The sequence below is a fragment of the Anopheles darlingi genome, chromosome 2, assembly GCF_943734745.1.
Source record: "Anopheles darlingi chromosome 2, idAnoDarlMG_H_01, whole genome shotgun sequence".
In the NCBI taxonomy this organism is placed as follows: domain Eukaryota; kingdom Metazoa; phylum Arthropoda; class Insecta; order Diptera; family Culicidae; genus Anopheles; species Anopheles darlingi.
The window spans coordinates 43,891,903-43,918,328 of record NC_064874.1 but is presented as its reverse complement, the minus strand read 5'-3'; the positions used below and the strand labels follow the sequence as shown (position 1 = coordinate 43,918,328).

Here is a 26,426-nt window from a genome sequence, read left to right as displayed (position 1 = left end):
ATTTTATATCCATTGCTGCATTTTTAAAAGCGTCATATTTGTCGCACCAAAAACACAAATCAGCTGTAAGTTATTTTTAAAGAAAAGGGTATTCTCTCGTTCAAACGCGAGAGTCGAGAATAAAGGCTACTCCTCAACATACGAGAAGCTGAAAGGTTTTCGCTTATTGTGCTGTAAAAAATCGTAACTCGAAATATTCATGCAGAAATTCCGTAAACCCAGATTCATGAATTATTATAACCTTCGTAGTTAATACGTGCTTTATTTTCATTAGTTCCATTCTTATCTTTATCGCCCCATTTTCCATTGTTTTAAGTCAACTGCGCGTTTGGTGCTTCACGATTTGAGCTCATTTACAATTATATCTTACGGAGCTGTTGTTAAACAGAAAATTGGTTTAACCTATCTACACTGTTTTGTTCGAAACTAATGGTTGGAAACCGAACAATTCCAACATACTATCTATAAACTATAAAAATCTGCTTTAATCTAACATGACTCTCAACTTGCTCTTAACTTATTAGCCCTTTAGTGGAAACCTTGAGTGTAACCGTGAAGCAATATCTGTTTCGAGATTCACGCTTACCTACACCAACACACGCTATCTACGCTAATGAGTCTTACTTACTAATCGCTATGACGTTAGTTAAGTCTTACAATTTTGGAGATAATTTCAAAAGGCTTCGTCGACCAATTAAGACACTTATTGGACGTGTTTTGTTCATATTGTCACTGAGATTCTCTGTGGCGTTCGAAATCATTGTTATGCATCGAGAGCTGCATTTGCTCGTGAAAGGAGAATTTCACGTTATTGGGAATCACGATTGTGTGTCGCGGGCGCGTGTCCTAGTAATTGCCGCCATTCATGTACGTCATTTCATCGCCCCATTCTGAGGTTTGCGGTGGCTGGTCACCGAGGCATGACTTCACCAGAAACGTGACATGCTTCTGGCGCAGCACGCAAATATAGAGAATGCACGGTGCTTGTAGCGCATTCGCAATTATGTGCATGTAGAGCAGTCCGTCGACATGCAGCCAGGACAGGATGAGGAATAGCCACGCGACGCTCATTGTCGCAAAGATGAGTGTGAACATTACGAAGCTGCAGCGCAGCTTGTGATGAATCCGTCCGTATGTGTGCATTCGATTGATGAACCGTAGCGTTGTCACAAAGAAGAAGATGTTCACAATGATAATGAATGCAATGGGCATGAAGAACACGGCAATGCCTAACCAGCTGATGCTGTCCTGGCTTTCGAAAAACCCATCGATGCTTTCAGCAGTATGTCCTTCGGCAGCGGTCGTTTGGCTTCTGTTGCTACCGGGCAGATCGAGGAAATAGTGAGCAAACACCGCAATCGATGCCATCATTGCAGTGCAACCCCAGGCGTACCCAGAGTACCAGCAGTACTTTCGGCCATCGCTGACACGTAGAAAGACGTTCCTGGTCCGGAACATCTTCCAGATATAGTAGCCCATCGCGTTCAGCCAAAAGAAGGCCCCGAGCAGGCTGACGTAGAAGAACAGGTCTGCGATCAGGAAGCTCACATGGTTGCTGAATTCCGTAAAGATACGCACAAGATCCGCGGCCTGGCTGACGATCAAGCAGAGCGTGATTGTAGTGACCATGTTGCCGACGAGATCCCGCAGCGTTGGCAGCACGAAGTAGATGATCGCCACGATCAGCAGAATAATCATCGCTATTCCGTGGCAGATTGGGTTAATGATTTTGCGCAGCATCACACTACTGTCGGTCCAGTGTATCTCGGGCTTCGGGGAGCAGACTGTTGCCATCATCCTTTCCGACGATTCTCCATGATCTTCGCTGCTGCTACTGATGAATCGATCCATACAGTACAACCCCTGCACGTAGTCGTACTTGAGCGATAAAATGGATTGACCTTCCGCGTCGCTGTAGTCCTCGTCCAGATAGCGACGAAGGTTGTTATCTCCGGTTTTCTCCTTCTCGTGTAGACTGATATGTCGCATCTGGCCATCAGGGAAGAGTATCAATTTATCGTGGCTCTGTGCGCGATGAAAGTAGAGAAAGAATAAAAGTATGTCACATCCACTCACGAGTTATGCCCTTGCTCTCCCTCTGCTTTCAACTTACGAATGGATAGTGGTAGATGGTGAACTTCTCCTTCGTGCCACAGTCCGGAAGACCGATTACGAACCGAAAGTCATCTACTTTCACGTTCCGTTCGCCCTTGCGTCCAATAAACTCCGGTGTCCAGACAGCTGTCAGTGGTAAAAGGAGTGCAAAAAAGAGTCGGGAAGGGAGAGAAGTTAGAAAACGCTCACAAGAATATCATACTTTTGCCTTCAACCTGTCGAAGTAGGACGATTGGGTAGAACACATCATTTGTATCCTGTCACGTACACATTTTACATCGACAAGGTTTAGGTTCGATTGCGCAAAGCAACGCAAACCGACCGAGCACTCAATTGCATAGTTTGAAAGTGCGCTTTTTGCTTTTATCTCTATCAATTCAGATCGACTGCATCGCCATGGTTCATCTTTTGAATAGAATTGAACAGTGTTTGACCGTTTCTCAAAGGATCCGTAGCATGGAATATTACTTGGTGATTTAAATACTTCTTTTGTAACACAATGATCTCCGTTCATAGCAAAAGTAGCAGCGAAGGGCTCCCATCATGGAATTTACATTTAAACATCGATAGCCCGAAGCAGCATCCGCATTGTTGATTGAATCAAACTGAACGGAATCCACACTCCTGCCCCAAAAAAACCGATGCTCCATTTCGTTTCTAGGAAAAGGATACGATCGTAAATCTTGATTGATGTTCAATGCGTTACAGGTGCCAAGGCACTGGGATATAGGTAGAGGACCATCAGTAACGATATCAAGCAGGTGGAAAGGGGGTTTACACGCCATAGGAAAAGGAGAACCAATTTGGAGCCAGAAAATACAAAGCTCTCGGGAACGAATCGTTGGCGACGCAGATGATGATGATAGAGTGCGTGCAAAACCGAACCACTCCCAACGAAAGCGACTCGCAGAACCACGAGTTCGGAGTATCAATTCGTTCGGCTACCTTTTATTTATTTATCAGAGAGTCGCAAATGTTGAAGGACCTTTTCTTCGTGCCGGGAGGCTTCAATGTTTGTAAAAGATGCTTTCAGGGTTTCTAGTGAAATCATTAAAGAGGGAAAAATCATCATGGTAAACACAATTGGAATCTAAATGAATAGGATCCATCAGCTGCATGCTCCGGTGGTTTGCATTTTAGCATTTGACTATAAATGGATTTAAAATTCCAAAAAGCCTTTGGCGTGGGATCCATCAAAGTGAATTTCTAACAGCCTGGTTGGATCCAAGGTGGATACCGGTGTTTTCTCTCCTGTGGAACTCCGCAAATCCGTTCCTGAACATTTAGAAGTTTTCTCTCCTTTTTTGTTAGCCCCTAAAAGTTGGTTCTCTTGTTTTTTTTTTTGTGATGCCGGGATTTATTCGAAGTTCGTAATCCTCTTGTGAACCATTCACTCGAAACTACATCCATTCGGTTTGAGCTGGTCTCGGCCGGCCGGCCGGGCGGTGTGGGTAAAAGCAAATTGCGAAACGAAGAACGGATTAGCGGTTTGGCCATTTCGAGTTGAGGTTCGTAAAGTATGCTGTTGTTTCTCGCTTTCCCGACGAGCGTCTAACGGCGTAAAACGGAGACACACCACATTGGCAGGCTGACAAAACAGCGCCACGGGTTGAACCGTTGAACGACGAAGGGCTACTTACTTGCGTTGACCGTTTCGGCGACCGTACATTTGCCATCGTACACGACCTCGAACTTCTCGCAACACTTGTTCACTCGGACCGCATTCGAGGTAGTCGTTGCGGCCGCCGCTGCCACCGTCGTCGCTGGCCCCACTTGGATCAGTCCTAATAGTACGCCGCATAACGTAAGCGTAAGGCGAACGCCACCCGTCGCCGCTACCAATTCCTTTGCCATATTTCACCCGGATATGCAATGTTGTTTTGGAGCCGCAAGATACAGGAACAGCGCTAAATCCGGCCAGCCGACGTTCAATTGTAAGTTAATGCGATTTCAAGATGATAAACGTGGGCAGCTCGGTCCTGCTCGGTAGTTTGGTTGCTTCCGTTGACCAAGTGAAGCAAGTTGTGAATTGTGGTATGATGGTTGATGTTATGCTTGCGATGAGGGCACCCGTTCCGTTTCCTTCTATTAGATATGAACGGGCTTACGACCACAAAGGCTCGTGCTAGCTGGTGATCATCTTCTTTTTTTACTAGTCAATTCCCAATCCAATTTACTGCGAGGAGCATGGCTGTAGATTTAAAAGTAGAGGAAAAAGCAAAATTAAAATAATTTGATTACATTTCTTGTGTTAATTAAAAACAAAGAATATAACGATCGCTTTAGCGGCTCGTCTACGGTTTCTACGGTGGTTCTTTGCTTTCAAACACCATAATGCGAGAGCCGCAGTTACGGGGTGTCATCCGTTAGCATCATTCGTCAACGTGTTCTTCATAAGTGGCACAAGAGACACACCAGTGAATGATAAAACCCGCTTTCAACTCCTCCTGAAGCTTATGAGAGGATCTTCTTTCAGATGGCATGGAGCGGAAAAGCAAAAGAAAAAAAAACGTAATCGTTGGAACTCATTAAATCCACATACGAAGGCAGCCCAACTGAAACCAAAGACCGCGTCTGACACTCGGCACAGCAGCGGCATACACTTGATTCTATTGATACTGTCGCTTGCACTGTGTGGTGGCCGGGTCGCGCCCGACGTTTTCGCATCTTTTTCGTGTCTTTGTCTTTTTCCCTTTTCCCTTTCGCATTTTGTGGCACGCGGCACTGGGTGGCATTTTGCAATTTTCTTTAGCGGTCTCGAGAGCAGCCGCCGTAGGAAGCGAAAAGATCGCGCTGGGAGAAATTTCTCATTTATTTATTCGACGGCCACCCCGACGCACAGCCCCCGGGGGCCAACCAACGGATGGTATGGTTTTAGAAAAAGCAAAACCACAAGTGAAGGCCCTTTCGGCGGTCTCCACATTCACAGTAGACGGCCGACTGCCGTGCGTGTTTCGTTCTTGGCTGCTGGTAGTAGGTATGTGGTCTGGTTTCACGGATTTAGATTCTAGCGCTCCCCTCCCTTGCCACAGTTCTGCTTCCGGCTAAGGGAATGTGCAAATTGGCATCGTTATGACACAAACGATTCACATTATCATTATTATGCGCTAAACCGCAGAGAGCGATTTTAGGCCACGATATGATCAGATGTGCGCCGCTTCTGGTTATCATCATGTTACTCAACTCGGCTTGATCTTTTTTGGTGGGCGCTTAGTGAGACCATTACATAAATTAAACATTATGACTCCGGCTTGTGAGATTCTGATCGTGTTAAAATGTTTCTGCTCCTTTCGTGATGTGCACTGTCAGTATCATTTACACCAAAACCTTGTTTCATATCGAGGAGTTTGTCTAGCAAACAGTAAGGCAACCGACAAATGTGACTAAAGGATAGCGGCTTACGAAAATTCGTGATTCGACTCACGATTAGCTCTACCGCCTTTTGTGTGCATCGATGCCGGGCAACAGCCGCTACAGGGCGCGCTTAATGCGTGCCCAGCATGCTCGTCGTCCTCATGCTTGCTTCATTTGGTTCCATTCCGGGAAGATTGGTGCGTGAACGAAAGATCCGGCAAATCAAACGTCATATGCAGATAAACGAAGAGCATTGTGATATACGAGCACGTCCTAGGGGGAATGGATGCTTTCATGGTATGGGCCGTCCGACATGATGGCCGAGAAACGTAAGAACACCCAAGAAGGAGGATGATTCTCGCTTGATTTGTAGCATCGACCGTGAATGCGGAACAAGCCCAAGCGTTCATTCTTTGCTTATCCATCCAAAACGTGATTGGATGATTATCATTGGCTGCATCAGCAGTCGATGCCTAGGAATGGCGGATTGATGGTGGTAATGGAATTGCGAAAGCGACGATACTAACTTATTCATTCCCTGGGCGCTATTTAATTAAGATATGCCCACCCTTCGTATTCCTAATGAGACGCTGTAAACGATGTCACCCAAACGGCTCTCCTCTAAATGTCCTCTCGGAGAACGAGATGTTCGGAATGATTTTCGCTCCAACAGCAACGCTGTTGGTTGGTTGAGCTTTTCACCAAAATTTCCCGTTATCTACCTTCTTGACCGAATAAGGAAAACAGTGATTCCATTCCGAGCTCCTGGAATGTACTGGCGGCTACACACTCGTCCCACGGTGTCAATGTGCTATGCCTCTCTCCAACGATTTTTGCTACGCAATGTATCCCAACAATCTCTGGCCACCGGGCCATAGTTTCTGCATTGGCAGAAAGATGCGTACGTGATGATAAGCAGACACCACATCATCATCATCAATGCTCTGCTCCTTTCCGCGCCACATCTCCGTTCTAGGAGTTTCCTTACGCTATCGGTACCTCAAGTAGGCCGAATCGAAACGATGGTGGTTCCCATGCCGACCGATCTGGCTGCAGCTCAACAAGAAGCCAAGAAGTCAAGAGTGAAACAGTTAACCGACTGGCTGGCGGGCGGCTTTTTGTGAGGAAGAGGAGTCCGCTCGATCGAACCACTCCGCACTGTGTGCCACAGTGTCCGCCTCCCGATAAGGAAACTGGAAAAGCCGGTAAACAACAACCCGGCCGTACTCGGCCGCTGCCGTCGTTGCTCAAAGGGAAAGTTCAACCGGGACGTCGTCGTTTCGTTCCCGAAAACCGTTTTCAGTTATGTTCGAATCAAGAACCGATCTGAGCCACTTTTGGTGAAATGTATCGTTGCGACGTGCAAGTACCCCCAGCAACGCTAAGAATGCGGCCAATCATCATGGTATTTTCTCCATAAGCACCCTAGTAGGCTCCATTCGAGGACGACGTGTGGGTCGTCGGAAGGATTTATGCTGTTCCTGAACGCATCGATATGATGGCCCAGAGCAAACAAGCATCCCCACACGGTTTGGTCTGGTGGCATTTACACCCAAAGCATTAATATTTATCGTACGATCCAGAGAGTGATGCGAATTCCCATTAGCTATCAGTAGCTGCCGCGAGCAGGAACGTTCGTTGGGACCTCTTATGTGATCCATTTACCTTCCTACAAAAAATCTGGTGACAATCGATGGGGACGAAACGAGTGACGCACACCAAATCAGTTTGCCATTTTAGCTGAGCATGTGCTGCAGGCACGTGTTTGTCGTTTCATTCTAGTTCTTTTTTTTTGTGTTGGCTCTCCTCCTCCTACTCCTCCCTTTGTTGCTATTCCATTCACAAGGACCTCCCTCTTCTGATGAAGATTAATTATTTGTATGGTCTAACCGCAACGTTGCGCCGTCGTGCATTGTTGCAGGTATGCTCTTTTTGGTGCCTCTGTTTTCCACAGCATCAAACGAAAAGGACGAAACGGGAATAATGTTTTGTTATTCTTTTCATATGCTGCCGACACACTTATGCGCTGCACAGCGAGCAGCCAGTCAGGCTCTGCCAAGCTGAACGATAAAAAGCGCACCACATAAAAGCGACAAACGGGTGGGCGTGCTAGCAAGCAGCAGGGATTCGTTTTTGCTCGAACAACCGCAATGGTTTGAAAAGAACGCAAAACCGATCTGCATGTTTACCCAGCAAAATCAAAAAAGGATGAGGCCACTGCCCAGCCCGTTTGCTCAATTGGTTTTACCAGTAAACGAGCCACACGGGCCCAAACCCAACCCAAATTACGCTTATCATCAACCTCCTTCTAATTTGGGGTCTAAGTTATCGAACATGCCGGGCGACCACCACCACAAACTGGGGACCAATAGCAAAGCCAATGGACTATTGATTTTCCATTTCCCCGAAAAGTCCCGTTCCTTCTCTGCTGCCACTAACTCTGTCGCGCCAAGGCCTTGAGGACAAGGGAAGCAAACGTAGAGTGGTCTCTTTAGTTTCAAGGGGCACCAATACCAAGAGACGCTACAGGATGCTCACATGTTGGGGGCATTCTAATGGTTCCGATATGATACAGCACGCGACCACGACAACCGGGCCTCTACAGCCGCCAGTGTTGTCGTGTGGTACCAGGGAAAATTTAATGCTTTTTTAGGGCAGGTTCCAAAATCGAGCAAAGAAGGAGAGCTTTCGCTGTTTACCGCTGAAAAGAGACGGTCGGTCACGGGTCCGTGCGCACCGGAATGTCTAAATTGGATTTTCCCGCACCTCGCGGGACATAAAGAAACAGAAAACCTCCCCCCCTCGGCATCGTCGCTTTGTGTTCCGCTTTTCATTTGGCGCGAATTTTATTGGGGTTTCGTTTGTGTTATCAAAGGACACTCTGTGTGGCTCTACATCCGGTGGTGGAGGTGATAAAATAGTCGTACCCTTTGCTTCGAGTTCGACATCGGAAAGAGGTTAGCTTCAGGGAGGGAAATGCCATGACCTTTCCTCAAACGGTTCCAAGGACCGTCCAACGATCACATCTCAATCAGCAAACGAACCAAAATGCTCTCTTTCTCTCTCGTTCTCTCTCTCTGGGGTACTTCATTACCACGTGAGACACTTCAATAAACGCCTAGCGATGGGATGAAGCGCACTCACCGTCCGAAAGAAAACGACCGGCACGAGTGGTGTGTCACCCGGACTCCAGGAATACTCCCACGGACGGTGTGGCACACTGTTTATCCTTCTTTTTTTCTCCTTTTTCCGCTATTTATCTTCCGCGATAGTCTGTTATGTCCGTAGTGTAAAATGGAAGTAAAAAAAAAAGAAAAAGAGCGACAAATTGAAAAGTGGGCAATGGCAGCATAGCCTCATTTGAAACCTGGTAGACTCGCGGCGACATCTGTGGCACGATTGGTACGGTACGATAAAAGCCTGAGCCATGGCGACACCGGTACCCATGATTACACCTGAGCCTTTCGCACACGCGATTCAGCACGAACGTTTCCCGCCATCTAGGATTATGGATTGCGTTGGAAATGAAATTGCCGGGCTATGCAAATATGCGAAATACCAGCGATCTACTGCTGCCGTTGCTGCTGGTGAGCGGCGTTTGAGCGGGTGAGAGTACAGATGCCGGGGAAAAATGGTTTACAGTAATGAAATGAAAATTAAGCATAAATATGCCACCTCTTTTTGATGTGCGAGATAGCGCCAAGACCGACTCGACCCGTTGTCAATGTCAACACAGGGATTCCATTTCGCATGCCGGTTCCGACCGAAACCCGGGCGTATAAATGCAAAAACAGTACTTTTGGCAAATAGCAGAAAACTCGTTTACGACCTCATCTCCGTCCCGACGCCGCACGACAAGTGGTACGGCGGTCGGACACCATCGAAGGATCCGGAAGTTTGCAACACATGGCCAGTGTTGTGTGGTGTTTGGTCTTGTCCGGGGTGTACCTAGGGAATGGAGTAGTGCGTTGTAAAGAAGAAGTCTGTTTTACAATGGTGACATAACCCCCAACAGAACACCGAAATCCGGCAGATTCAAAAGAGTAAGAGTTTCTGCGGTCCAACGATTGCGCCTTTTTCTGGATTTTAGAGAAGCACAACTCTCCGCAGGAATTGGCATAGCAGTATGCGGTCATTCTGTCTGCGGTGGTAGTGCTGGCATTTGCGCGATACTGTGCCAAAAAGGATAGCACCGAGCTGGTTCTTTAATTGTTATGCGATGGGCACAACAGAAACAGATGCGAAAGCAAAAGCCGGCCAAGAGGATAAGGACCGGTTTTTCTATCGCCGAACAGGAGGAACCACAATCCCGCCTCAGAGCGCTGTTTTATGCAAATGGAAGAGATAAAATTGAGTTGAACAGGTAAATTTGCCATTTCGTGACGATAAAGCTGGTGCTTAGTGGCAAAAAAATTCAAAAATTCTGGGTGACGCTGGCAGATGCGACCAGAGAACCCTCCCGGCGTCGCCGCATTCTACGATTGCGTCATTTCTATGAGATGGGAGCGCTTGAAATGGAGCGTAAACCTCGTTAGTCTCAAAGGTGATTATCAAAACAGTTGGCAGCGGAGACTAACGTGTCGTCGCGTGGCCGGTGGAAACGTTGCACTATTATCATCGTATGCCATAATGCGAAAGGGAAATAGAATTGACGTCCTCACTAGCAAAGTGCCGCCTTCTGCAAGTAGTGGATAGAATATGCGCGGCATTTTCAATAAACACCTAACGAAGCAATACAGAGCCATGTGCCACTGTCTATCAAATGGCAGCGTGATGTATCGATTATCGTCTGGTTTACCACCTGCTCGCTTGTTAATGCACGACCGGCATCGCCGTCGCATGTCACACACCTGTTCTGCTTTCATGGACAACAGTTGTTGTCTGAAGAAGCCATTTATGTGCAGCGACCATGGCAGCAGGAAAAAGGAATGGAATTGCTTTGTCGCCATTTTTTTAATAACAATAGTAAAACCCGCTACACCACGAACGGTCCATCAGATTACTCGGAAGCGGAAACATGATGCTCGCGCGACTTCCTTTGCTACATCTGCGAGTGATGGTTTGTTTGGTGGATTCTTTAGAAATTGTTATTTCTTTTCCACCTAACATCGCATCGCAACACCAACAATAACCATGTTGTCGACTTCTGAATGCGAGATCAACAGCGCTATGTTTGCTGGCGATGTTACCTGTGAAAAAGCCACATAAATTAGCGGTGAACAGGAATAGTTCAAGGCAGTAGAGCGATTAACCTTGAACTTTGCTGATCTTCATTGCCAAATTGGCCAGGTGTAGTTCTCCGGTCTATCGCTTGCTTGTTCATACTAAACACCATACGCTGATCAGCATTCATTCGGTGCACACTACCAAACAATCTGTGTAGAGTAGGTATCTTAAACTCATATTAGCATCCAGAGTGCAGTGGAATGTAACAGCCAGTTGGTGTGTCGCATAATACACAAAAATTCCATTTTATTTAAGAACACTAGTGTTCCTGCAGGTAAATTACCAACCACATCGAAGACGTGACCACAAAATGAAGATCCCTGGTCTAGATAATCGATGCTGTAAGAGCGTTCTACATCTGCATCGATCATGATATTTAAAGTTGAGATTGTTGTTCCTGATCTCTAATTGGGCTGATTTAAAAAGCAATGTTTACATATTCACGAATAGTTCTGTGAAAAAAAGCGCTGCTTTGCTCTTCTACTTTGTTTTGCGAGAGCGCTCCCGATTTCCCTCTCCGCTGCTTGTATATTCTCAGCGTCACGCGCAGAGTCAACCACAGCGGATAGTAGATTTCGTATATGGTCTAGAATCTTGCATTTGCATATAGATGCTTTATGTGGAATATTTTGTTCCGTTCTCCTGCTCCGCCAACGCCATAGAAACACGGGCTCGATGCTCTCTCTTGCAATTCCTCCTACTGAATGGCCCCAGGTAAGAGGACCGCTTTTATGCAAACGATGATAATATAATATCGGACGACGTCTTCTCGTCTTGGTGGCGTCTATCGATCGCCGAAATTGCTTTCTTGGTGTAACACTGCACTTGTTTCGTCGGTAAGCGACGTCGCTAAGTGGATTGTATCGTCGCAATCCGCTTGACGGACAGCTGGAGGTTCACAATAGCACCAGGTGATCAAAGTTGACGATGTTCGTTGATCGATTCCGCGCTGACGTCGACGATGATCACGACGATATTTGTCATCAACAGCGCGCCGGTGGTGAGTAAATAGTTACGCGACATTCGTTTCCAGGAAACAACCGATCATGGGCGAATGGTATGGGGGGAAGTTAGCGTGCCATCGCGAGACCGTTTTTTTCTATTTGCTTTGGAATGTGCACTCGGCCGTGCATTAAACTCCGTACGCAGCGGCTAGCTTCCCAGTTTGTTAGGTGGAGGCTTCTTCGGGGGGCATTATGGAACGTGTTTACGTTCCGTGCACTCTCTAGAGGTGCTGTAATAACTTCACCATTTTCACATTTTCCTCAGCATAATTAACTCGTCGCGGGGTCGTCACTGCTGTGCTACCCTTTCCGTGATGAATCGCACTTCGCACGGAAAACCCACACGAAAACACTTGGCCAGAAAAACCGAACAAACGTGTTTCACCTGACCGCGCAGGCGGGGTCGAGCGAGGGATGCGGTCATTACTTCTGTCGTTCCAAAAAACCCCCGGACCACACACAACACTCAACATAGGCCGCGGAACGGTGGATAGAAGAAAAAACGACAAAAACTGGTGTTCGCCCTCGCAAGCACCCAACTTTATGGCACTGATATGTTTGGTTGAACTCGTTTCCGGCGTTTTCACTCGTATTTTTCGGGTAAATCCTTCGCCCAAACACGCAAAGCCTTCGCGTCTAGGTGACTCACTTTGGTTGGCCGGAAATGGGGGCTTCTCCACGACCGGCACACGCACCTGGGTTTCGAATCTCGGCGTTAAGTTAATTCCTGCTCAGTCGCCAGTTCGGCCGCTGCTTGCCTTGACGATTTTGCTTTTGATTTTGAAGTCGGACGGCGGCACCGCGGCGGCGTGGCACGCTCAACGCCCTTTTTGACGTTTCTCCCGTTCGCCGAGGGGTCTGTCAAAGCGCCGTTGCGAGAAATTCAAAATTATTTATCTCCACAACCGTTGGAAAAGGGGTGCGAACGAAAATGGCACGAATGAAAGGGTAAGAAAGAAATATTCTAATTCAATTTCATTTATCGGACTTTGGGAAAACCTTCCGAACACTCTAAAGCAATAAAGTAGCAAATCCTTTTCAAATAATTTACAGTTTTATTTTGTGCTCCTTAACCTGGTTTGTTTGCCAAACCCCTTTTTTTGTAACCTGCTCGCCTCTTTTTCGGTAAATAGAATGACGATCCCTTTTCCCACGGGGTTCTATGCCGTTGCCAAGCTAAAAGTTCAACAAAACAACCCCAACGCTCCGAAGAGATGCGAACCGAAAAAAGGACACGAAGAAATAAATAACCCGTATAATGCTCACTCCACCCTCTCACTTTTCAACATTTCCCAAGAGTTAACCTGCCGGGATGGTACACTATAAGATATTGATAATTAAACCACAACGGAATAAGCGACGTTTTCTGTGCTCTAGTTCACTTGATCCTACCACTCGACGATAGTCAAGCTGCTACGCGTTATCTTGAGCGATTGTTCAACGATATCGTGCGTTCAAAAGAACGTGCGGTTAGAAACGCAAGAAAACATTTTTAATTAAGTACTTTTATTATTGAAGCCATGTTTTTTCCCCTTTTGGGAATTACAAAATTTTTAATTTTTCTATGATTGGCAGAAATTCTGGATGAAAATAAAAATCTATCACCTTGTATCAAATGTACAATAATGTACATTTGCTTTGGTTTGGTTTCATTGTAGACAGGGGCCCTTTGATTATCGTGATTCGTTGGTTTGCTTTTGAAATTTCCCATAATGAAATCAGAAAAATATTCATTCTACGGAGCATTTACTGTCAGAACGTTTCACAATCATGATAACTATTAAGGCCTCTGGTAGTCTATTGCACCCACCCCTTTTTTGTTGGCGCTGTCGCGTGTTTACGTACCGTGTTTACTTGATGATAAGATCGTACTTTGTGGCTTCGAGACCTGCGCAGGTGGGTGGGAATCGAAAAATGAACATTCAAGTTCAGGTGACTCAGCAGTACAGCACCTCCAGATCGATATGGGCGGGGCAAATGTACTTACCGTCCTCTTGCAGCTGCTCTTGCTCATCATCTTTCAGTTGCGCCCAGTGTGCCGGTGCACGGAAGCAACATATCCAGCGGTTGGCCAGCTCGCGCTTGATGCGCTGCCGCCAGACGATCAGCACGAGGAAGATAAGCACTCCGTGCAAACAGTTAACAGAATCGACCAAGATCCAGAACCACGACTTTGGGGCAATCCCTTCGCCTATGTGAAAGGAAAGTATCTCGAATATCCAGAGCAGGCCGGATAGCAGGAATAGCTTCAAGTACAGCATACACTTGTAGCGCAGCGCCTTCTTCCGGTCTGTGCTGATATCGTCGCCACTCGTGTGCAGGTGTATGCTCGTCCAGACGAACAGGAAAATGTTGATTGCCAGCATCACGCTCAGCGGTAGATAGACGAAAAACGATTGTTCCCGTTCGGCTGCCGTATCGAACATCGACGAAAGATTGACCGATTAGTGGTGGGAATGTCGGAAATGGATAAATCGATTTTAATCGGCGAAGCACACTCACTCCGGAACCAGCAGGAAACCTCTCCGAACGTTGGATACCGGCTGTGATAGATGTAAACCATTGCGCTTAGCGTCAGAGCGATGGTTAATGCGTAGATATGGTTCAAGATGTACCAAGACCGTTCTTTAATCTTCCAGCGGCGGGCCCTGATCGATGGATAGATGGTTTTCAAGTGCTCAACATCAATTAATCACGTTCAGCGTCGTGTATGGTAATAAGCAGCCACTACTTACACTGTCAATTTCCATACGTTCGCCATAACCATGTTTAACCAGGCGAAGTAACTGATGAGGAAGAAGTACATAACGAACGCTGGAAGAGAAATGCATACGAAAGGTTTAGATCGGGTTACAGTATCTTAAAATACACATGATCTTTTATTTGACTCGACACAACGCAAACGCAAGCGTCGTAACTAATTTAGACCATCACTGCGTCTCGAAAGGGTTGATGGAGAAAATTCCTGGAACTCAAGTGTAGATGCCACAGGCGGGCGGGCCATATTTTTCTTGTGCTCTTACTGCTTCGTCTATATTTGTCTGCATGCCCTTGACTTCGGCAAATTTGTGTTGCTTGCTCGCTGTAGTCAAGATTTTTTATCTTCTAATCTCAAACAACAACGGCCTGTTTGTTGTTGCCAGTTCCCCGGGGTCAAAAGGCAACGAGTCGTCAGTTTCAAAGTGAATTGCAAATGCTGCATATTCGTACGAGTTTGCCGCGGGTCTGTCTTGCTTAGTACCATTTACGGTAAGATCATGAAATGCTTACAAAGTCTTTTTACGCTTCGCTTGCTAGCACCGACGATGTGGTTCAGTGGAATCGTGCCACGGTACACGGTTCCTGGTAAACTTTTTTAATCTTTCCCTGTCTGGCCAGAGCGGCAAATGATGTTGCAAGCACTTTTCTTTTCGATTATGAACAGCACGCTTCGTCAGAAATCGTGGCTCGCGTCGTCGAATGCTTATGCTTGCCGCTACTCTAATTAAACGGTTTAGCCGAGTTCCGTAAGACACGCTAGAATTAGCCGTCCGTTTGTTTGTTTAAAAGTTGGCCGGTCATTGTAGCAATATTCTCGCTTCTCGCGTCACTGGACGAGTTGAGGAGGCAACTAACGAGGCCATAGAAATGTGCCGCTTCATTAAATATCCGGCGTATAGCGTTACTTTCCGTTTTCATCTCCAGTCGTGGTGGAGACACGCGTCATTGTTATGTTGGCGCAGCTGGGTATGGTCATGGTCGATTTCTTCCAATCCCCTCCCCAAAGCCAATCGATTCAGAGTCTTAAAAAGAGTTAGATTTAAGCTGTCAACCCAAATCACCCGAAAAAAATCATCCAACTAATCCCGGTCCAACTCGATAGGGGAGAACCCTGACGTGACGAGATGTAAAAGGATTTTTTTTCATTTTTTTTGTACTCGTTTTTGCCTTGACTGTGATCATGCATATCAACGCGTATACACTAGAACGGACTGGAAGTGGTGAGTGAACTGAAAATGTAGCTGCTATATTGCTTACTCGCAACATTGGAATACGCTTCTTGGTAGATTGCATCTTCTTCGCGAAGCAATTGGATATGGTCAGTGAACAGGAAGGCAATGCTCTCTCTCTTGTTTGCAAACCAACACTAAAGGCACTCCGGTGGTTTACGTCGAGAGGCATCGAGCTTGAACGAAGCTGAAACTGGAAGCGCACCATCCATGGCTCAATAATGCGAGCGCAGCACGGAAGCTTGAACCCGCAAAACACGCTGCTTATTCGACCGGTAACGTTGAAACCGTCAGCGTGGCACCACTCGGAACAGTTTCTCGGCAAGTGGTGCAGGTGAACGGCCTCCGCACGGTACCGGCAGAGTCCATTTTCCGACCCATATAACGCTTGCCAATCACTTTTCATCACCCATTAACACCCAACGGACCGGCCGCCAGCCGGCAATTTGCACCCCCTTACCCATGTAGCTGCAGTAACGTGTATGCACCAGTGGTGCCCAGAGTTGAATCACGCTGAGGAGGAACATGAACACCCCCAGACAGATGACCGCTACCGATGTCACCTTATCCTGGGTTTCGCGCAGATCGGGAATGATGAAGTAGATGTAGAGCGTGACGATCAGAAAGCCTACCGACACTAGTAACAGTATCCCCTTCAGCGTCAGCATCGCAGCAATCGCGTGCTCGTCTTCGTCGTCAAAGCAAACGATGAACACTCCCTCTTCACTGTCTCCATCCTCATTGTGACCAACACAGAATCTAAACCGTAAAAAGGTTAAAAAAAAGTTAAATACAATGGGAAGTTCGTTCACGGTCGATCCATCACATCTCTACACACCTGTGGCCGCTAGTGAGCTACTTACCGGTCTTTCGGTATCTCGTACGCTCCGTCGATCAAGTTGCCCTCGGCGTTCACGGTCAACTGCGGTTCTTCTGCCGGATCGATCATGTAGGTTTCGTTGCAGTGCAACTGAACGTGGGTGGTGAGATTACCATCTGCCCGGTAGCAGTGACCCTCCGAGTGATTCAGGACATAGCCCGGCATGCAACATTGGATGGCTTTATCGTTGTTGTTTCTCGCTCCATCGGTCGCTTGCCACGTCAATATTAAAGCGTATAAGCCTAGCACTCCCCATACTGCACTACCTAGTAGTCGCATCTTACGCGTGATGCCTTTTGTTTTGGTTTGTTTTGTGTCGCTTCTTTTTGAAACTCGTATCTAACACTTCGTAGTACAAACGCAGTTGCAGTGCTCTCATACACCAGGGATACAAGTTGACTTTACTTCGCGACCGCCCAGGATCCATCCACTCCTTTGTCACTAATTCCTTAAAATGTTTTTCAACATAAATACTAAACTCGTACACTAGCTACAGATGAATGCTGTAGTAGTAGTAGTAGTAGTAGTAGTAGTAGGTCGTTTATTTTCATTAAATATTTCATTTACTTGGAAATAATTAAAAACAAAATCAAGCAACATGATAATACACTCGCACACGCGTCACAGGGAAGGGAAACACTTTTATTGCGCAAAAAAGTCTTATCAAGCACTGGCCACACCGCACTTCACATTGCTAGCACCGTGTTTGCTTGCGCTAGACAGCGTTTATCTTGTGCTTGCCATACCTGCTGTGCTACCTTACCGTGTGTATTACACACAACCGTCGTGGCTATGGAGAGTTGTTTCTACGTCACACTTGGATGCCGTTTTGCGCGGCATTAACGCCGGCGGGGCTGTATCAAGAATGTTGTTAATTCATTAACCGAGACCGGCACGGAAACGGCTTCTAGGAACAGGAATTTAATTAATGGGTGCCACCGAATAGCACCGGTCACGGGGTAGCGAACCATGCGCCTCCATTTACCGCAGGAGCAGCCTAGTTCGTGGGGTTGACTGATGAGCGGTTCGGCACTTAAATGGTCGGTGCACTGGACAGTAGACGATCTTTTCTTGGCGATGGTATCCGTTTCCGCTCGGCTTGATCGGCTAATGTTTGAAGAAAAATTGTGCGGCTTTCGCTCAATGTTGAATCGGCATACCGATGATAATCCATTAGTTTATCCACTAAACTAGTACGGTCCAGTGCACAATCCATCATGAGATGAGTGCCAAACGGGGGGTGGTCACTTATTGCTGAGAGTTACGCAACAGTCCTTACACAGCAAAAGCCATTCGCTAACTTTATTCTCTCTCCCACCCTTCCGTCTCCGTCTCCGGCACTGAGTGCATAGTTGTAGCTTTGCCAGGTCGGGTCTCCATTAGACTAGGACGAAGCTGGTGAGTTGTTATTCTTCGTTTGCATACATTTCAACTTCGCTTTTGGTTGAAAGTGAAAAGTTTGCTTTTCCGTTGCTGTTGGTCTGAAGCTGGGGCGCAGCAAGAATGAGTTATTGTGTACCCGTCGGGTTCTACGCGTGGCCTGGTGATCACATAAACATACCAAACGGCGCCATAGTGTTTTGTCGAGAACGGTACGAAGAAGAATTTCCATAGTCAAAGTATCGTAGAGTGAGGTAATGATGGCAATGGTCCCCTGGCCTGGCCTGTCAGCTCTACTAATTTGCTGTCTTGCCTTGTAGGCCATTCCAACGCGTTTGTCGCACTCACAGACTTGTTTTATGATTGAGGTTAATTGCCGAATGGAGAAAGGATACTGTATGTTTATTAAAAAATATCCCGCTGCTTCGAAATCCCTCGTTCTATAATTAGCATCTCATAACAACTGGCCAGTATGAGGAGCGACGGAATAAACGATTTCTATGATGGATACGAACTGAAGGACAATCACACGGCACGCTCAGTTGGGACCGTCGTTTCAGAGTTCAGGGCTTACGTCAACAAACAAATTCATTCAACAAACGCATTTGTCTGGGAAGTAGAATGTGAAACTATGTAGTGGTAAAGACCTGCCCGAACCCGACTCGATTTTATTATCCAAGATGGTACGGTTCTCCGTAAACAGCTCTTGGCAGAAGAGTGGCTTAGTTTTGCTTATGCATGGGGTTCGTTGAGTAAAATGGAAGAAGGGTACACTTCTTAAACGGGGTCTGGTGGTGGAGAATCTCAGCACAACGTGGATGAAAAATGTTACCCTCTAGGGCATGTTTTGTTTCTTCTTTCTGCTTCCACATTAGCGTAATGTGGCGTTATGACAAGTCTTCCGACTTGTGAGTGATTCACAGCGAAGAAACTGAGTTTGCAACCAGCCATTTACATAAATCCCCTCCTATAGTTGCTATCATGCGCCACAAGAATGGATTCTATTAGAACGCATGATTCATTGATTGATCTTAATTTCCTACCGCTAATAAAACTCTAGAATGCAATTTAACAATCTGTAAACCAATCTGTTGACGTGCGTCCCGAAGACCAATGTAGGATCAGTTTGGTATTCCGATCTCATACCCTACCAATTCATATCCATACAGAAACAAATGTGTCCACAGAGTGGGATTGTCCCGCGTGCAAATTCTTATTCATCGCGAAGTTCCACCTTGAAATAAAACCCAGGTGAGACGTGCTCACTTCTTCACGCTTTTGATAGGCACTGAGCAGAGCACTGCAGCGGTTCAAAACGAGTTTCTTGTGGCTAACAATAAAACAGCACAAGCGGCAGTTGACGCAGTGAGCAACAGTGGAACTGAATAAAAAAAATCCATAAACAAGCAGAATGGGGTGCTCGTTTTGACTTCCAAATCAGGAAGATCCAAGGTCCAAACCGGAACATACGGCGCTACGTCACTGCGTATTGCCGTCACCTGCCGTCACGGTCAACCGCGTCGGAACCAACAACAACGTATTTAATTACGCGAGCAAAAAAGGGGCTCGTTAGGCCATCCATTGCAGAAAATAGTTGCTTGACGGTATTGCCTTAACACAGTATTGTTGATATGGATACCCGCGAAGAGTGTTCAATATCAATGCCAAGAACCAAAGCCTGCTAACCTTCGCTGTCTCGTTTTGCGACTCACGTGTCCTGTGACGTCCTGCTTTTTTGACTGATTAATGGCACCGAAGTTGTTACGCACGGCGGTAGTAAAGTGAGCCCCATTCATCTAGCTACCGAAACAGGCTCTAGTCGTGGTTCCCGAGATCGAACAGCGGCCCAATAGCATAACGAAAAATCGATGACAATACCGGTCAGGTTGCTTCCAAAATTTATGGCCACACTTTGGGCCGTTGTAACACAAACACAAACGTGGACTATGGTTACGGTCCGCATCTACTAAGCGGCTGTGTTCGGTACCATCTGTACTATCTACTACCAGTTTTGCTTAGAAAAAAGTGAATGCAGTTCCCATCGTCCCTGACACGATGATGAACGACAGCCTCATAAAACATCTGTTCGACATACGTCAAAGCGATTAGCTCGCCGATATTCCAAGAAATAGAGGATGCAATACATAGTATCCACAGGCTTATTCTGGTCGACAACTTTGGTGGGCGTTTTATGCGGAAGCGATATAAAAATATCGTGCATCTCGCAGCATGTGGTGTGAGTAAGCACCATATGTATTGCACATTGGGTTAATAGCGAAATATAATATGCAGCCACTGCGGACCTGTGCAAAAGGATCAAAAATTCACTTGAATACATTGATGTTGAACGTGATCTTCATATTGAAAGTGGGTACGACGGGTCTCTCTTTGCGCTATGATTTTCCAGGAATGCTCTCAAGTATCTTGCAATGGTGACTGTACCGTTCAAACTATAACACTGTGATTACCCTTCTCTTAGGGTGTCTTGCGCCCTCTCTACAATAACGGTCCTTCATCGACCTATGCTTCTTATGCTTGATTCTAAATGAAGATGATGGCGTCAACGTTCGAAAATGCGGGAGGCGGTTTTTCTCGTTTCTCTTAACTCATTTTAATTCAATCAGCAACACGCTCGTGAGCAACAAGTTTGCAAATGTTCGTGAGCTATGGGAGATCACACCCCCAAAATAAAGCATGTTTTTTTTTTAAACTAACAAACCATCTGTCCACGATAGCGGAATGGCTTTTGGCAGATGTCCTCCTCCCACACCGTGGTACGTGCTAAAGCAGCAAATTTAAGAATCATTTTTTTCATTTTTTCGTCTCTCGAGGTGTTAGAGAGTTTCGAGAAATTTGCCGAACGTTTCACAACATGCCGCCAGACCGGCTAAAATGTAATTCCGTATCCATCAATGATCTCCCTGGCCGTTACGTTGAACGACACAATTATAACTAATGGATTTCTCCAATTTCTTCATTCCTCCGAAGTGTGTTGCTGTCGGTGTTGGCGGTGTTGGCGTGTTGACGTGTGTCTCCAGCGAATATCCTTATTTGCATAAATCTATTTGCATTAGTAACTTACGAATGCTGTTAACGGGGTTAAGCAAAGCTTACCGATAGCATTGTTTGTCTGTTAACCACCACCCATAATGGGTATTTGCTGTCATGCACAGGCCTCGGCCCTAATACGGCAGCACAGTTTTCACCGTTACACGTGAAAATTAAATTAGAGTGTCGCTCGCCAAAAGCATTTCCAAAAATGCATACCCTTTGCGGGGAATAGCCGCAAAGCTATCTCCCCTGTTATATGGCAGTCCAAGGAGGAGAGGCACAGCACATAGTTGCTTTGAGTTTCCGAATCGATAAATATTGATCCTCAGAAAAACCAAAAGCATAACAAAACAATTTGCCCAAAAACCATGCACTTTTGATTTTCCGTTCAAGCAATCTGCCAAGCATATTTGTGGTGGCATCCCTCGCTGAACCCAACGGTTTGTTTGAGCGCTTCTGGTTAGGTGGTCAGCTATCTACTGTGTGCCGGAGTACAGTATCGGGATTGCATCTGATTGCATGGATTATCGAGAACCGACCGATATCGGTTGGCTTTTCGCTACAAGATCAAAAGAAGGTTTGCCCGCCGGCATTGGCCTTGACGTATGTGACCGCGGTTTGGCGAATGGTTCAGGCTGAATGGTTCAGGAATGGTTCAGGCTGAGTTCGGTTTGATCGTTGCTTCATTCTTTTACAAGGTCATCCTTTTATTTCGTTTTAGCCTCTGGATTTGATCGCTTGAAAACAATATGTTGTCGCGCCAGCATGGTATGCGAAGGTTACGTTTCGGTCGGTTTGAGCAGCCTTTTCGCCTGTCGTAGATTGCTTATGAAATATTTATACCACAAATCCTTTCCATATTTCAAAAAGGGTCACACACCGGCCGGTCTTCTCGGTTGTTTTCTCTGCCGAAAACACCAAGTGGTTGGCTAGAGTGAAACTTGGCAGCTGTAGCAGCTTGTATTCGCTTTGCATAAATCGAATTTATTGCAAGTCCCTGAACCTTTAGACCCCCTTTCCACTGTCAGGAGTCAAGTGTCGTGCTTCCCGTATTTGTTGAAATATCTCGCGTTCAACGCGTTCTTGAAACGTCTGGAAGACACTCGAGCACCATATTGTGTACCGGTCGAATGGTGTCAACGCTGTGGAAGTTTGAAGAGCCACTAATTAAGAGTGGTATGATAGTACGTCGCCGGACGCCACATGCATATTGTGGTGTCCTTCACCTCTGAACGGACTGAATAGATTGCTAAACTTTTCGCCTTCTTCTCTTAACCACACTCAACGCCGATCCTGGTCGATCACCACGGCTTGCCATAGTAGTGCTGATTGGTTTACTAATACTGGCTGCTAGCAAAGTTGCTTCGTTTTGTGTACTATCTGCAAAATATGTATATTTGGGTTTAATTGTGTCGTCGCTTACATTTTCACTCGCTTTGATAATCCAAACGAAAGCGTTCTCGCCTTGTGGTCAGCAACCCATACCCGCCTGTCTGGCGTTTAAACCGTTCTGGGCATAATGTTACGTACTCCGATCGCTCGCACTATGTTATAACATTAACAACACCTACAGCCAACCAGATCTCATCTGAGAAGCCTACGTGCAAGTAGGCAGGTATTAGTGATGCCCAATTGTAACAAACACACTTCCCGCTCAACAACATCATACACTAGCACAACGAGTAAAAACAACACATGATAGCATTCTTTTGCTTTCGCAATAACACGATCGACGGCAGGTGATTCTGTTACCTGTCGTTGCCCAACGTGTCAGTAACGTCGGTAACGACATTCTTTACTAAGTGAGTTGCTGCATAGTGTGTACCGGTTTATTTTGCCGACTGCGGAGCACTCGTAGAACACAAGGTGGCGAACATAAGCACAATCGACGTATGTTTTCGTCTGCTGTGTTGAAACCTGCTGTTTATCGGCAAAGCTGCCCAGCATAACCGTACATGACGGCGCTGGAACCAAAACTGAGTCGAACTGAATGTTCGTGTCTCGAGATGCTTCGTGCTTTTATTATCTTCGGGTTCACGTGGTTTCGTGTGACGTCGTCGGCACTACTATGCATCGTGAATAACAAGTTAAAATATAGTAGATGAACACAGCTGTCAGAACCTAGAGAGCAAGTTTCCGTTGAGAGCTGTCAAACAAGGGGTTGAAATAATATTGCTTTCGTAGCCGTGCGCGGTTAAGATAAAAGAAACTTTCTTTCAGCGACACTAGAAATTCACTTCTCCGGGCCCATACTGACTGTCAGTATAGGCCCTAGAAATTCACTCATCCACACGGCGTCCATATTGTCTGCCGATTTAGCTCGTTGTTAGTATTTATTTGAAAGCTACATAATTGTTGATTTGGTTTTCGTGTTCACTGAAGTTTGGATACTTTACCTTTAAATGGAGTAAATATGTTCACTGAAAATTAAAATGTTCTATTTTAACACGGACAAACTGTCTCGTTGCGCATATTAACGCATGAATTTCTTCGCCGAAAACACTATTAGTAATAGGGCTGTAAAAAAGCGGGGAAATTCCACATACACCAAGTGAATGCATAATGTCGCGATGATTCGTCATCTCTACAAATCTGCAAATGTTCCGTCCGTGAATCACCTCCTATGTCCTGTGGTTTCGGCACAAATCGAGATTTATTTTTGGAATAAGGGATGTTATATTACGGTGAAGGTGCGTGCTGCAGATTATTTGCTTGATAAAATTTAAATAAAAAAATTAGTGCTGAGCTCTCAATCTTATATTAGGATCCGGGTCGCAGTGGAAAATAACAGCCAGTCAGTGGGTCGTAGTGTACTGTAACACTTGGTGGCGGGCCGCACCACACAGCTAAAAAGGTTTTTTTTTATAAAATTAAGTTTAATATTATTTGGCGGACGTTGCCGTAGGTCGCGAGTCTGAGACCCCTGACCTAGTGTGTTAAAACTAATTCGTGACGCAAATAGTGCGCCAATGCAAGCATAGATCTTTAGTAGACTTTCCACTGCTAGTGAAATCATTTCTAGTTCTGAACAAATTAATGTTTTGAAACGAATAGTTGGATATAGTACTGTATGATTTAGACTCAGACTTTTCTATGCTGCTAGGCTTAAGTTCATAGCTGAACACAATATTAGCGGGACTCCGGATTGGTGAATAATATAACTGAATATATCGCAAGACACACCTGACGCTGGAAGCGCGAGGTAGGAGGAAGCTGTTGTACTTTGTCCAGCGCTTTTCTATTCACCCTGGTCTTAGGCACAAGGCGTTATGTCCTGTCAACCGACAAGGGTGATTAATGATCACATACTAGCCGGCCGGCCTTCACCGACGGATGAAAGTGAAACCTAAATTGTTTAATGGTGTGGAATGGTTATAAAAAGTAATATTCAAGTTCCTTTAAATTTCATTTTACCCTCGTCCATGTCCGCTTAGATCGGATTTAGAGATTTTTCAACATTCGCCATTTTATCTCACATTTTTGTCATGATTTAAACTGTGAATACTCGCATCGAAAGGAGAACCATTCAACTAGTTGGCAGCGGTACATAAGGACTGTCTTTGTGGTAGGTCACGAACCGTCCGTTCATCTTGGCGTTCGTGTCGAACACAATACGAAACTCACGAGCGCTCGCTCGCACTCGTTGAACTGGGAAATCGTGAAAATCCTGTCCTATTATGCAAGCCAGAATCATTGTACCAGCATCGTTCGACAATGCATGAAGCACCGTAGAAATGTAGAGGGGAAAAGCCAACCACGCCAACCAGCATAAACTAGTAAAAGTTGTCATTGAGGTTGTTATCCTTCGTGCCCTTATTTTGAAAGGAAAGATACGAAATTCGTTTCCGTAGAATGGGCATGAACTGGGCACCGAACATATCCAAATGATGGACAAACGGATTCACGTTGTGGTATCACTATAACTGGTGGTACCGTTAGCCTTACCGCACTTCTTTGAATTCAGCGAACTGATATGAGTCATTGTGTCTGGCAAAGACAAACAATAGGCTTTTGCGGTCACTTCTGAACGTTTCAAGCTAGAGAAACAAAACCTGTGAAACCTAAACAAATATTCTGCTGGCGAGCAATCAGCTTTGATTCATTTTAGCTAGTCCTGTTTCACATTTTTGGCTTTGGAACTGTTTATCCCTCGTTTCTAATCGCTGGAAGGTATTATTTTAAATTGTGTTTATTTGAAATAAAACTAGTAATATTTTTCGTATGCAGTGATGGGGAAAACAAGTTCGCTAGTATTTTTTTATTGTATTCTGAATAATTATACAGGGTGCGCCATCATAACAGAACCTATTCAAATGTTGAATAACTTCGTCATTTTTCAGCCGATTTTGGAAATTGAACAAGATTTATTTAGGTTATACCATGCCATTTATCAAGAATTCATTCAGATAACGATATCGATTATGCTCCATTCGCCACTCATAAAACGACCTTTTTGGAGCTTTTTCGTTGTATTTGACATCATTTGGGGTGCAATAGCAGCAATTCCCGAATTTGCTTCTTCAAAAGTCTTCGATTTGCTGACATACACCTTACTGTTCAAATGCTTATCAGAAAAAGTACGGCACCGTCAAATCGAACAAAAGGCCACGCATAAGTACGCACAGTTTTCATAGTTGAAAGATTTATGTTCAGTGTACTGCAATACAATTTCAGTCCGTTTTTGCATGAATCTAACATAGACTAAAGTAATAACATAGATATTAAACATTTAGGTCCTGTCATGATGGCACACCCTGTATTTTAATCAAAATTTACGATGGTCTGTTCGATTTTATCATTTGATACCGTAATGGACCATACTCGTAACACGTGTACCGAATTTCGGTTCATGCATTTTTGACCGTATTTCTTTCGTTTTCCATTATTTTAATAATAAATAGAAGTTCCTATTATTATTATATTGAAGCTTTATTCACAAATGTTGGTAGATGATACTGTAGAGGTTACGATGTTACACTAGTTAAAGTAGTTTAACTTAGCTTAAAATTAAGGGTTCAGAACAGTCCTTTTCCACTTTGTATTTGCTCTTTTTAGTGCCATTGGCGACTGATGTTTTAGATTTTTTCTGATTTTTTAACTTTAATACAGGAAAAATTCCAAAACCTGTAGGCTTATTTTTTGTTAAGCTTATCCTAAACTTATATTAGAGCGTACCCAACCCTGTACCTATATCCTATAATTTACTTATCTAAACTATTTAATAGAAGTTCCTATGTATATCAGAGTTTGACAGTTCTTTTAGCATGTACTTGGTTTTTATGACGATTGCAACAGACAGTAAATTTCGCAACAGACAGTAAATAACATTAAAAAGGAAATGCTCTTAAAATAGTTTAGGGAATAGTCGGAGAGTATAAATATACATAGTTGCATTTGTGCGATAATTTTATAAAATAATATTTTCTT

At 45.2% G+C, this 26,426-nt stretch overlaps 2 protein-coding genes across 7 annotated transcripts in view; one reads left to right on the top strand and one right to left on the bottom strand.

The window, feature by feature from the left end:
- The window catches only part of LOC125949237 (RNA helicase aquarius), a 32,329-nt gene that overhangs the window by 1,170 nt on the left and 4,733 nt on the right, over positions 1–26,426 (top strand). The window lies entirely within an intron of this gene.
- On the bottom strand, positions 175–22,974 carry LOC125949325 (probable G-protein coupled receptor Mth-like 5). 6 transcript variants are annotated; one of them, XM_049676281.1, is made up of 8 exons: positions 22,825–22,974; positions 16,552–17,071; positions 16,149–16,447; positions 14,435–14,513; positions 14,202–14,347; positions 13,687–14,109; positions 13,545–13,587; positions 3,970–4,306 (listed from the first exon to the last, which is right to left on the bottom strand). In XM_049676281.1, exons 2-7 carry the CDS (start codon positions 16,845–16,847, stop codon positions 13,550–13,552), a joined length of 1,281 nt encoding a protein of 426 aa, XP_049532238.1. In that variant the 5' UTR covers positions 16,848–17,071; positions 22,825–22,974; the 3' UTR covers positions 3,970–4,306; positions 13,545–13,549. The 6 variants fall into 6 exon arrangements, with proteins under 6 accessions (XP_049532235.1, XP_049532233.1, XP_049532238.1 ...); XM_049676282.1 differs by lacking the exon at positions 3,970–4,306 and adding an exon at positions 12,539–12,557; XM_049676279.1 differs by lacking the exon at positions 3,970–4,306 and having other exon boundaries at positions 12,715–13,587.

Bases quoted from the DNA above. Each gene is read 5' to 3' on its own strand.
- LOC125949325 (XM_049676278.1), bottom strand. From the start codon at position 3,969: ATGGCAAAGGAATTGGTAGCGGCGACGGGTGGCGTTCGCCTTACGCTT. The intron at 2,242-3,755 runs GTAAGTAGCCCT...TACCACTGACAG, and splicing joins CGCCGAAACGGTCAACGCAA to CTGTCTGGACACCGGAGTTT. The intron at 2,026-2,113 runs GTAAGTTGAAAG...CATCGCGCACAG, and splicing joins CCATCTACCACTATCCATTC to AGCCACGATAAATTGATACT.